Below are 11,965 nucleotides of genomic sequence, written 5' to 3'. Positions count from 1 at the left end.
CTTACTAGTACAATGGTCTACTGTCCTTAAAAGTTGAACGCGATACAGACTGAGGTTCAAATTTATAATTGTCTTTATTTCTTTTTTCAACTTTACATTACATACACTGGGGTTACACAAACTGGGGTTCAGATTTTATAATTGTCTTTAGAACAATTGTTGTCAACAATATCTAGACTCCATAAAAGCCCCCCCCCCCCCCCTCTTTCCTCAACCATAGACAGGTTCAAATTTTCGACAGTGGTTGCGGTCTACAGACAATGAGACATGTCACTTTCGCGTCAAAGCATTTCCTGAATCAGCGACTGCCCTGCCCCCCCCCCCCACCCCACTTTACTGCCGCTTATTTTAAACGTAACATTTTATAGCGGCAACCTCGTAATGCTAAGTACATATTGTGTTCAATAAGCTCCATTTTTTTTTTGCACGGCTAAGTCAATATTTTCCTTGTGCGGAAAAAACCCACTCCCTAATGTTTAAAACCCATTTCTCCACGTTGAAATGTGATCTACCAGCTAATGCATTATTGCGTGTATTATCGTCTTTAATTGTATTGATCTAGACAGCCGTGAAAGGTCGTAAAACAGAAACTAACTACAAGATTTTATACTTAAGTATTGACGGGATTCTAAAGGGGTACTTGAGGAAAGTGGCAGGTTTCCTATACGAACGTAATTACTAGTATACTCAAACGGTTTTATCATTTGTCGTAATTTGCATGAGGTGGGTGTGGTGATGTGTGTGGCACCTGCTTTAGAGTGTGTGTGTGCCATGTGATGAGTTAAATCGTGGTGGTGTGTGGGTGGGGGGGGGGGGGTTAAGTGTGACATACCAGATTGTAGATGTTGGGGAAAGGGGGGGGGGGGGGGCAATATGCTTGTTTAATCATGAACTTATCCATTTTTCTTGGTTACATATTTTTTTCAGCAGTTACATTTTTAAAAATTATTCCATGATAGTTATACCAAAAATTTAAATTCTTATAAATGATTGATTATAAAATGTTGTGCATCAATCTTTATCACTGAATAACTTATTTTTAAATTTCTAATTGACAGACTGGATCCAGGATTTCCGAGTGAGAGTCGCCTGAAGCTGTATGAGATGTGTACACCCTGACGTGATCTTGTTACTGGAGCCCAACAGCCTTGTGGTGCACATGGTGAGGCTGTTCCCCACCTCGGAGTCCATGTGCAGTGTTCAAACATTGTCCAACAGAACAGGTCAATCAAACGATGAATGACAGTGGTCAGGCCACTCCCCCTATCTTAGCAGACCCCCTCTGCTCCCCTCCCCCTCATCTGTTAGACCTTCCCTCCTCGTCGCCTTCAGCATCCTCCTCCGGCGCACCTCTGACACCACCTCCTACACCCCCGACGATATTCTCACCCTGCCAGATGACCTTCAGGGAGGCAGTACAGAATGGGGACACCATTGAACTCGAAAGGATTCTGGAGGAGAGGGAGGGAAAAATTAATATAAATTTATACGACACCGAAGGTCAAACAGCTCTACATCATAGTTGCTTCAAAGGCAACCTTGAGCTTGTCAAACTTCTAGTACGTTTTGGTGCAGACGTGCGCCTGGCTAACAGGGACGGTTGGAACCCGCTACACATAGCAGCGTACGGCGGACACAATGATATTTTCCTTTTTTTAATGACGCTCGCAGGCAGGAGATCATAGCAGATAACACACTGTAGGATAGACTTGTCCTGCATATTCCAGTGGTGAAGCCCTCCTCACAATCTCCAAGACTAAGTGATTAGTGTACTGCTGAGTGTCATTCATTCAGACAGGATAACTGTGTTATACATGGGTGTATTGTCATCTGTTCCCGGACGTTCAAGCCAAAATGGACCCTTGACCACCTCAGACATTGCTTGCCCTCCCTTGGTCAGGTCAGGTAAAGTTTAAAGGGCAGAGAAAAAGTTGTTTTGGGCTAAAACTGTTTCTTGTGTTGAATGTAAGGTTTATAAAAAAAAAGTAATATTTTTCTACTTCTCCAAATTAACTGCTACTTCTAGAGTACTTTTAAACTTAAAATACGTACATGAAAAATATATTTGTTTTTGCATTATATATATATATATATATGTATTTTTATTATTCATCTGAATCTGCCAGTTGTTCATTGAACAAAATGTTATAAGTTTGATGCATATAAAGAATGGGTGGATGCTTGGACTTGTACGTGCTTGTGACAAGGATGTAGTGATTACACATACCTCTGTGTAATTTATCACTATTTGAATACTCAGAATGCTGCTAGATTACGTATTTATATGCAGGGCAAAGATTCTGTCTCAAGCTTTATGCTGTTCTATGTAAAACACAATGACTGGTTCTCAAACAAAGTTCCACTATATGTATATATGCACACAATTTTTTTTTTGTATTACCATAAATGTATGTGTAGTCATCAGGAGCACAACCACATTATTGCCATTAGTTATTTTATAAATAATTGAAATATTTATGTACAAAGCTAGTGGTAGATAGTTATTTATTTCTGATGTAGGATTCAAAGTTGAATGCAAGTCTTTTTTTAAAAGTACACTTCCAACTAACCTGAGATTTGTGAATCTAGTTTTCCCCACCCTCTTCTCTCCCCCCCCCCCCCCCATACCCCCCACCACTCCAAGTAGAGGTTATTCAGTGGCCTATAACTTTTTTCCTCTCCCACTCAAAGTCATTCAGTTATGTTTTTTTTCTCCCCATTTTCACAAGTTGACTAGAACTTATGGTTAGACTTTACAAAAAACAACAACTATGAACAGAGCACACAAAGAAAATTAGTAACTTAGAGCATCTTCAAGTATGACACATTTTATCCTACCTTTTGTCTGTCTTCGGCTTAGGGTGTTATTTTATTCTATTCAACTAAAAGAATGTTTCCCCATTACCAACTATTTTTAGTTATGTAACCCTTTTCTCAACTTGTGAAGTGCTCTTTGAGAAGTGTTGGTTTAAGGTTTGAAATCAATATAATGTCATCATTTATGTCTCACATCATTGATTTGTTTAAATTTATTGCTGTTTTAATTTATTTTTACATAAATATATTATTTTTCTAATCTTTATTAAAGAATTTATTTTACAAAAAACCCAAATAATAACTAAAGGTAATAAATACAAATATAATTTAAAAAAAAAAACCCAACTTAAATTGAAATCCAACATATAAGGAGTTTCCTCCCCTTCTTCACATTCCTAGTTGATTTCTTCATCAATCATGTCATGGTGACACAAATATTTCATGTACATCAGAGACTATCCTAACACTGTCATTCAACTGTAAACTTGTAACATGCTGACACTGCAACTTCCTCAACATAGATTGTGCAACTTTATACAAGAACATGACAGCGCAACTTTCTCAACTTAGATTGTACAACTTTATACAAGAACATGACACTTCAACTTCCTCAACATAGAATTTACAACTTTATACAAGAACTTGACAGCGCAACTTCCTCAACACAGAATGTACAACTTTATACAAGAACATGACACTTCAACCTCCTCAACATAGATTGTACAACTTTGTACAAGAACATGACAGTGCAACTTCCTCAACATAGATTGTACAACTTTATACTAGAACATTTCACTTCAACTTCCCCAATATAGAATTTACAACTTTATACAAGAACATGACACTTCAACCTCATCAACACAGAATGTACAACAAACTACACAGTTTTGTATTAGCTGGTACCAACACACTACACACAGTTTTGTACAGACTTCTAACACAATCTCTCTTCTCCAAACTCCAACTACTTTGTTTATTTTTGTTTGCAACATAGTGTTGTATACTCCTTATAAAATTAGTGTCATACTATATTGAAATAATTCTGCCACTATCTTAGCGGTTTACTGTAGACTACCTCCTTGTCAAGTTTTTCTAAATCAAAACTGGTACAACTTAGGATTTAACCTGTACCAGGAATTTAGAAAAGGTGTACCTATTTTAACAGACGGCCAGTATTTGCTTTTTGTTTTAACCCGTTTCTTCTTAGTTGACTCTGATTTTTTAACCCACCACTTTACAGGTTAAGAGTTAAAAATAGATGACCCTTTATGAGATTATAAAGAGGAAATTCTACAGCAGTAAGTTTCCCCCTTGAAGTTGTAACCCCTGTCCGTTTAAGATGACCAACACTTAGAGCACTGACCTCGACACTTGAAAAAAAATGGCATTATATTATTTAACAAAACCAGATCACAGAAACGATCTGGCTTATATTCCCTGTATATAACATCTTGTATTCACAGTTACTTTTTTTTTTCATTACTTACATTTGTTTTCTTTTGTGATAAAGTCTGTATTAATGGCAAAGTAGTTTTTATTTTTTAAATTCATTTTTTTCAAATTTTAGAATTTACCCCCCACCCACCCCCACCATTTTACTCCGCACATTGCCCTAGCAGTTCTGGCTAAATCCCGAATTGCCCGGACATTTCACTGGCCCATGTGTTCGTCACTTAGGATGCTGACATACATACCGCCGTTAACCAAGGTGTTTTCAATCCTGTCACTTCAAAAAAAAAAAAGGAAGAAAAAAAACTTGAAAGGTACTCCTATTAATAAACTATGACATTTAAGAAGAGTTTCTGCTGGCGAAGATCACACAGAGAGCCCCATGCTTCGGCGCTTGGGTTCCGTTAACTCAAATGGGAGGGGAGGGGGGAGCTGGTATGACCTTTAACGCAGACTGTCAGTGCACCCTGCGAACTCGTGGATAGTTGGCGGGCTTCCATGTTGCAGGGTTGTCAACACGGCGGTGTAACGTTGCCTCACAGGTTGGTCCTGAGGCACAGGTATTGTGTGTCCTGTAGCACAGGTATTGTGTGTCCTGAGGCACAGGTATTGTGTGTCCTGAGGTACTGGTATTGTGTGTCCTGTAGCACAGGTATTGTGTGTCCTGAGGCACAGGTATTGTGTGTCCTGAGGTACTGGTATTGTGTGTCCTGTAGCACAGGTATTGTGTGTCCTGAGGCAAAGGTACTGTTTGTCCTGTAGAACAGTATTTGTCCTGTAGCACAGGTATTGTGTGTCCTGTAGAACAGGTATTGTGTGTCCTGTAGCACAGGTATTTGTGTGTCCTGCAGCACAGGTATTGTGTGTCCTGTAGCACAGGTATTGTGTGTCCTGTAGCACAGGTACTGTTTGTCCTGTAGAACAGTATTTGTCCTGTAGCACAGGTATTGTGTCTTGAGGCAAAGGTATTGTGTGTCCTGTATCACAGGTATTTTGTGTCCTGTAGAACAGGTATTTGTCCTATAGCGCAGGTACTGTTTGTCCTGTAGCACATGTATTTGAAGCACATGTATTGTGTGTATTTTTCATGTTGCAAAGGTATTGTGTGTCCTTTTGCACGGGTATTTGAAGCACGTGTATTTGTCCTGTTGCACATGTACTTGTGCCCCGTAGCACAGGTTAATCCCCTGTAGCACTGCACATGTAGGCCTATATGCTTGTCCTCCCATACAGATACACGTCTGTCCTAGTTCTCGGGTGTTTATCTCTTCCACACACGTATGTTCTGCTCCATCTTCAACTCATGTCGTCTCGAGTACCATCCCCCTTCCCACCCTCCCCGCAAGTATAGTATTGTCATGTCTACGACGCCCCTAAAACGTACTTCATCGTTAAACTATGCTTTAACTACTCGGTAACAATAACTACACTACTAAAGTGTTGGTGTTGCTCTTAATACTAGAGCAGTACCTCCCTAACATTAGAGAAGTTACGGTAACTCTCTCATAGAGCGAAGTTACTAATTTTTTGTTTGTTTTAATTTGCCACTTTTTTTTTGGACTTGTGAAATGTATACCAGTTGATGCTGGTCCTAATGTAGAAGAATACAATGTGATATTATCAATAGCAAGAACACTTGAAATCCAATGACTTTTATATTATTATTATTATTATCATTATAATTATTATTGTTATTGTTATTCTATTGTACAGAATTATTGATGACTTACTACTGAAGTAAAAATTGTAAATATCTCCAACCGGATTTTGTCTTGTTGCTTGATGGTTTGTTTGTGTCTATTTTGAGTTAAGTTTCTTTAAAAATTTGGCAGGAAATTGCAAGAAAACAAAATATCCTAAAAGATTGAGAGAAGAGGTGTGATAATGATCGTATCTTTCGGTATCGCAGATCTTCCAAACCTAGTCTAGGTAAAGATCATCTGGCAAAAAAAATATTGAAGTAAAAATCTTCCATTATTCGAGTGAAGATCTTCTAGTATCCTAGTAAAGATCTTCTCATGCTACCAGTGTTTGATTCCACATCCTCTATCCCTCCTTTCAGTGTTTGAGTAAAGACAATCTAGCCATACTTCCAGAATCTGAGTAAAGATCCTCAAAGTAGATGGGTCTACAGTATTAAAAAAAAATATTTTAATAAAATATGTATGCTTAAAGTAATTAAATTGAGCCGCATAAAAATTGTTTCTCTGAAGTTGTTTTAATGCAAATAGCAAAGTTCCCTTTCGAACATGATTGTCCGTGGTGCAACTGAAGTAGAGTTCACCTGTTTCTGTGACCTCGGCATATGAAGGGATAGTGTGGTCAACCACCTTTACTTTTCCTAACGTGCGTTAGGTACCCGTTAGAGCTGGGTTGACTCAGGCGCGTTTTATGTACTTGAACCCGGATTCGAGACTTTCGGGTTAGTATTCGTGTGCTCTACCATTCGACTACTACGTCTCATTGTTATAATGGTGGCAACTGCACTTTTTAAAAAATTCTAACATTTTGTCCACTGTGTTCTTTTAATCAGTTCAATTAAATGCAAAATTAAGTTTTTCGTTTTCCTACAACTCTTTCATTACATGATACGGGGGAGGGGGGGGGGGTATCCATTTTTTCCCCGTCCATTTTAAAATTCAAACGGGTTTGTTTTTTTAAATGTTAGAAACAAATTAACTTTAGACATTGCAAGTTTGTTGCCTTGGTCCAATGACGAAATGACGCGGCATAGAAGGAGAGATAGAGAACTGAACACGACGGCAGATAACATAACACCACTTTCTAATGATGTTGTCTGGTTTTATTTTGAATTCGTCTCGGTTCAGTGTAAGATCTAGGATTGTTTCAGTGCTGGGTTAGGGTTATTAAAACACCAGCACAAACCTAACCATGAGTTATTACACCACGCATCAAACCTTGTTGGGCCTCTACAAGGACAGTGGGGTAGCGCAGAAGGCCTCGCCGTTTCATCTCGCCAGCCATCTTTCCTCGCCATTTGAACCAAGTCAAGCGTGACGTGACGTCTTAAGCCCATGGGCCCCCACACAACCCGCCATCAATAGCCCCTATTCACCCAGCGACGTACAACTATTAATGAATTATCCTGAGCCCACCCCACTAACGTATTCACGTTGGAAAACTTCAACATTTGTATGTATACATATATCTGTAAGGCTCTTTGAGTTCAGCTCGCTAAACTCGAGGCTGAATGGGTTTGTAAAATATTTGCTGGCCTATTTCTTGCACCCGAATTTTTGTGTATTCGTCCGTAGCAGAGAAGTGTCGACTGCTGTTTTGGGGAACATTAAGATAACATTTTTAAAAAGGGGTGTATTTGCTGAAGTTTAAAAAAAAAACCAAAGTTAAGGGACGGGTGGAACTATAGAGAGACGCTGTAGGGCATCTACAGGCACCCGGGATACAAGATTTCTATGCATACATAGGACTACATACGTACATACATACATACTTTTATATACATATACTTGGATATACACGTACATATATACATATATATATATATATACATACTTATATATATATATATATATACTTGGATATACACGTACATATATATATAGACATATTTGTATATATACGTATATATATATATATAATTATATTTATAAATATATACCTATATATATATATATATATAGACCCCTGGTATGCATGCCCTACTACTCTACAACCAGTGTTCCGTAAAATGAGTTTACTGTAAACACTTGCATGACACGTGACGTCAAATATGTCGGGCAGCTGCTAAACACAGATCCACTATCATTTCATTGGAAATATAGTTTGGTCCCTACCGTGGCCATTGATGCCACTACCGTAGTACTTCGAAAATGTGTGCAATAAAATCCATATTTTCCCTTCACATCAACTTTCTCGCTCCTGGATGTGGCAGATATTTTAATAATTCTAAAAATAGATACCGGAAATTAAAGCCTTAGACCTGACACCCCTCAAATACATACTACTGACTTGGCGCCCCAAACACATACCCTCATCGTGGCGCCCCCAAACACATAGCGTTGTCCAGCGGCCCCTCCCTCCCCAACACTAAAAGCCCCGAAATCTATACACAGAACCAGTACCAAGCTTAGATCAATAGACCCGAAAAATATACATAAGACCATCTTTATCTGCTAGCTAGAAATATCCCACATTTCCCTGACCCGTCTTCCCACCCAAATAATACTAACCCGACACCACACCTGCATTACCCTGACCAGACACCCAGACGTAAACCCAAACCTGACACCACGCCTATACTTACCCTAACCTAACCCCACCCACATAACCTTAACTTCACCCACCCACACAACCCCGACCCGTTACCCCATCCATATAACACTGACCCGACATCCCCCTAACCCGACACCCAACCCACACAATCCTGACCCGACACCACGCCTATACTTACCCTGACCTAACCCCACACACATAACCCTGACCCGTTACCCCACCCACACAACCCTGACCCGACACCACACCTATACTTACCCTGACCTAACCCCACACACATAACCTTAACCTAACCCCACCCACACAACCCTGACCCGACACCACACCTATACTTACCCTGACCTAACCCCACCCACATAACCTTAACTTCACCCACCCACACAACCCCGACCCGTTACCCCATCCATATAACACTGACCCGACATCCCCCTAACCCGACACCCAACCCACACAATCCTGACCCGACACCACGCCTATACTTACCCTGACCTAACCCCACACACATAACCCTGACCCGTTACCCCACCCACACAACCCTGACCCGACACCACACCTATACTTACCCTGACCTAACCCCACACACATAACCTTAACCTAACCCCACCCACACAACCCTGACCCGACACCACACCTATACTTACCCTGACCTAACCCCACACACATAACCTTAACCTAACCCCACCCACATAACCCTGACCCGTTACCCCATCCATATAATACTGACCCGACATCCCCCTAACCCGACACCCCTACCCACATGACCCTGACCCGTGTACCCACCCACACAACCCTGACCCGACACCACGCCTATAATCACCCTGACCTAACCCCACGCAAATTCCGTTGACCATCACCCACATAAAAGACAGCAGGAAAATAAATAAGTCCGTTTGTTGTGCTCTCGACCAGCTGGCCACACAGGTGACCCCGGGGGTGGGGAGAGGGGGGGATGGGGGGGGGGGGGGGTAGGCAGTGGGAGGAAGCACCGGCTTATCCACCATCCGCCGGCCTTGCTCAGGTCTGAATGGCGAGAATTCGGACAATGCGCTGATCGGAAGTGTGAGGCCACCGCCACAACAGGACGTACCGTCAGGTGGAAAAATTCAGGTGTGTGTGTGGGGTAGGGGGGGGGGGGGGAGGGGGAAGAAATACAGAGGAAGTCTACTCAATGCACTACCTGAATGACTGGACAATGTATTCAGACTACAGCCAGACTTTAAAAACCGAGTTAATCTTTAGCTGGCTTTTGAGCTGGATAAAATAGATGTCAAGTATTTTGAAGAAAAACTACTACGGATTTTAACCATTTCGTGGATATGTCCTCATTAGCAAATTTAAATAAAATGTTTTTCTCGATTCTTTGCAGAAATGGCCTTTAAGCAACTTCTTCACGTGAACACCATTACCCAATCTTAATCACTGTTAATGGTTCATAGTTAGGACTATTGTTTTATAACTAACACATTTTCAGAGATTTGTGGCTAACAGTTTCGTCTGTCGTTCAAATCAGGATTTACCGTGATGCTTCTGGCTTTTTGTCTTAAAATAGTAGGCTTATATATATATATATATATATATATATATATATATATATATATATATATATATATATATATATATATATATATATATATATATATATATATATATATATATATATGTGTGTGTGTGTGTGTGTGTGTTTTTGTGTGTGTTTTTGTGTGTGTGTATTTGGTAGGCCTATTTGTGTATATGTATTGTATGTGTGACACTCAAGCCCCTAGGCATCAACTCCAATGCCCTCGAATGCCAAATCTGTAAACAGCAACTTGTTTTAAACCCAGATTTATTTCACCCGTCCAGCCAAAAAAAAAATTAAAAAAAAAAAACCTACGAGAATGCAAACAGCTTTTAGAGAACCAGTAGGCTGCAAAAACCTAGAGCAAAAAAAAAAATGTTAATATAATTTTCGTCTTGACCTTGGCCTATATGAGCTTGCACGTACTTTCATTCATGGAAATGCTACATTCTTCTACACCACCCTCACCCCTCCCCCTTTTAAAAAAACGTGAGTACCCTCCAACACAAAGAGCGTACATGTTCGCAACGAGTCGGATTTAGCTGTGGCATATCATACACTAGGCCCCCACCTCATCGAACTAAAAAAAAAAATTAGGTCGGCTTCAACGGTGTACGAAACTAAACCCAATTAAAAGAATCTAACTTTTAGAGCTCAAACTTTCTAGTGCACTGTCTGTCTAAGTGCGATATTGAATTTGAAATCATTAGAGTTGAGAGTTGTTCGTTTACAGAAACGGATAGTAAGACCTCGCCTTTTAATACTGAGAGTATTTGCTTTTGTTTTTTAGCGAGGGTTTTTTTTTTTTTTTGGCTCACTGATTCGGAGACGGGGACCCGACGGTTGGGAATGTAAACGGTATTGGGGAATTCCGCTGGCGGTCGATGTAGGGCAGGTCGGATTGAGGGAGGGGGGTAGGGGAAGGGGGTGTTAGCGGTATGGGGTAGACAACAATGAATTCAACGGCGAGGGCAGCTATAACAGTACTCGCTGATGGGTGAGCGGGGTGGGCTAAGGGTTGGGGAGGGGGGGGGGCTAAGGGTTGGGGAGGGGGGGGGGGTATAAAACAATGGGTTGTTTTCAGTTTGTTGAGCTTGTGCTGTCTGGGTGCTAGTAGGACCAAGAGATATGTGCTGTCTGGGTGCTAGTAGGACCAAGAGATATGTGCTGTCTGGGTGCTAGTAGGACCAAGAGATATGTGCTGTCTGGGTGCTAGTAGGACCAAGAGATATGTGCTGTCTGGGTGCTAGTAGGACCAAGAGATATGTGCTGTCTGGGTGCTAGTAGGACCAAGAGATATGTGCTGTCTGGGTGCTAGTAGGACCAAGAGATATGTGCTGTCTGGGTGCTAGTAGGACCAAGAGATATGTGCTTTCTGGGTGCTAGTAGGACCAAGAGATATGTGCTGTCTGGGTGCTAGTAGGACCAAGAGATATGTGCTGTCTGGGTGCTAGTAGGACCAAGAGATATGTGATGTCTGGGTGCTAGTAGGATCAAGAGATATGTGCTGTCTGGGTGCTAGTAGGACCAAGAGATATGTGATGTCTGGGTGCTAGTAGGACCAAGAGATATGTGCTGTCTGGGTGCTAGTAGGACCAAGAGATATGTGCTGTCTGGGTGCTAGTAGGACCAAGAAATATGTGCTGTCTGGGTGCTAGTAGGACCAAGAGATATGTGCTGTCTGGGTGCTAGTAGGACCAAGAGATATGTGCTGTCTGGGTGCTAGTAGGACCAAGAGATATGTGCTGTCTGGGTGCTAAAAGGGGTAAATTATGTGTGCTTTCTGTGGGTGCTATTAGTGACATGTGTTGTCTAGGTGCTAAAAGGAGTAAATTATGTGTGCTTTCTGTGGGTGCTATTAGTGACATGTGTTGTCTCGGTGCTAAC

At 41.0% G+C, this 11,965-nt stretch overlaps 1 protein-coding gene across 1 annotated transcript; it reads left to right on the top strand.

Annotated features, from left to right (window-relative positions):
* Positions 1-1,062: 1,062 nt before the first annotated feature.
* LOC131933214 (notch-regulated ankyrin repeat-containing protein) lies at positions 1,063-2,605 on the top strand. The gene has a single exon (XM_059290007.1). It carries the CDS (start codon positions 1,236-1,238, stop codon positions 1,683-1,685), a length of 450 nt encoding a protein of 149 aa, XP_059145990.1. The 5' UTR covers positions 1,063-1,235; the 3' UTR covers positions 1,686-2,605.
* Positions 2,606-11,965: the final 9,360 nt, after the last annotated feature.

Source organism: Physella acuta, unplaced genomic scaffold, assembly GCF_028476545.2.
Source record: "Physella acuta isolate Inbredline_101_S28 unplaced genomic scaffold, ASM2847654v3 ptg002406l, whole genome shotgun sequence".
In the NCBI taxonomy this organism is placed as follows: Eukaryota; Metazoa; Mollusca; class Gastropoda; family Physidae; genus Physella; species Physella acuta.
Note: the sequence above shows the minus strand (reverse complement) of the source record. Positions and strands in the feature narration are given on the sequence as shown.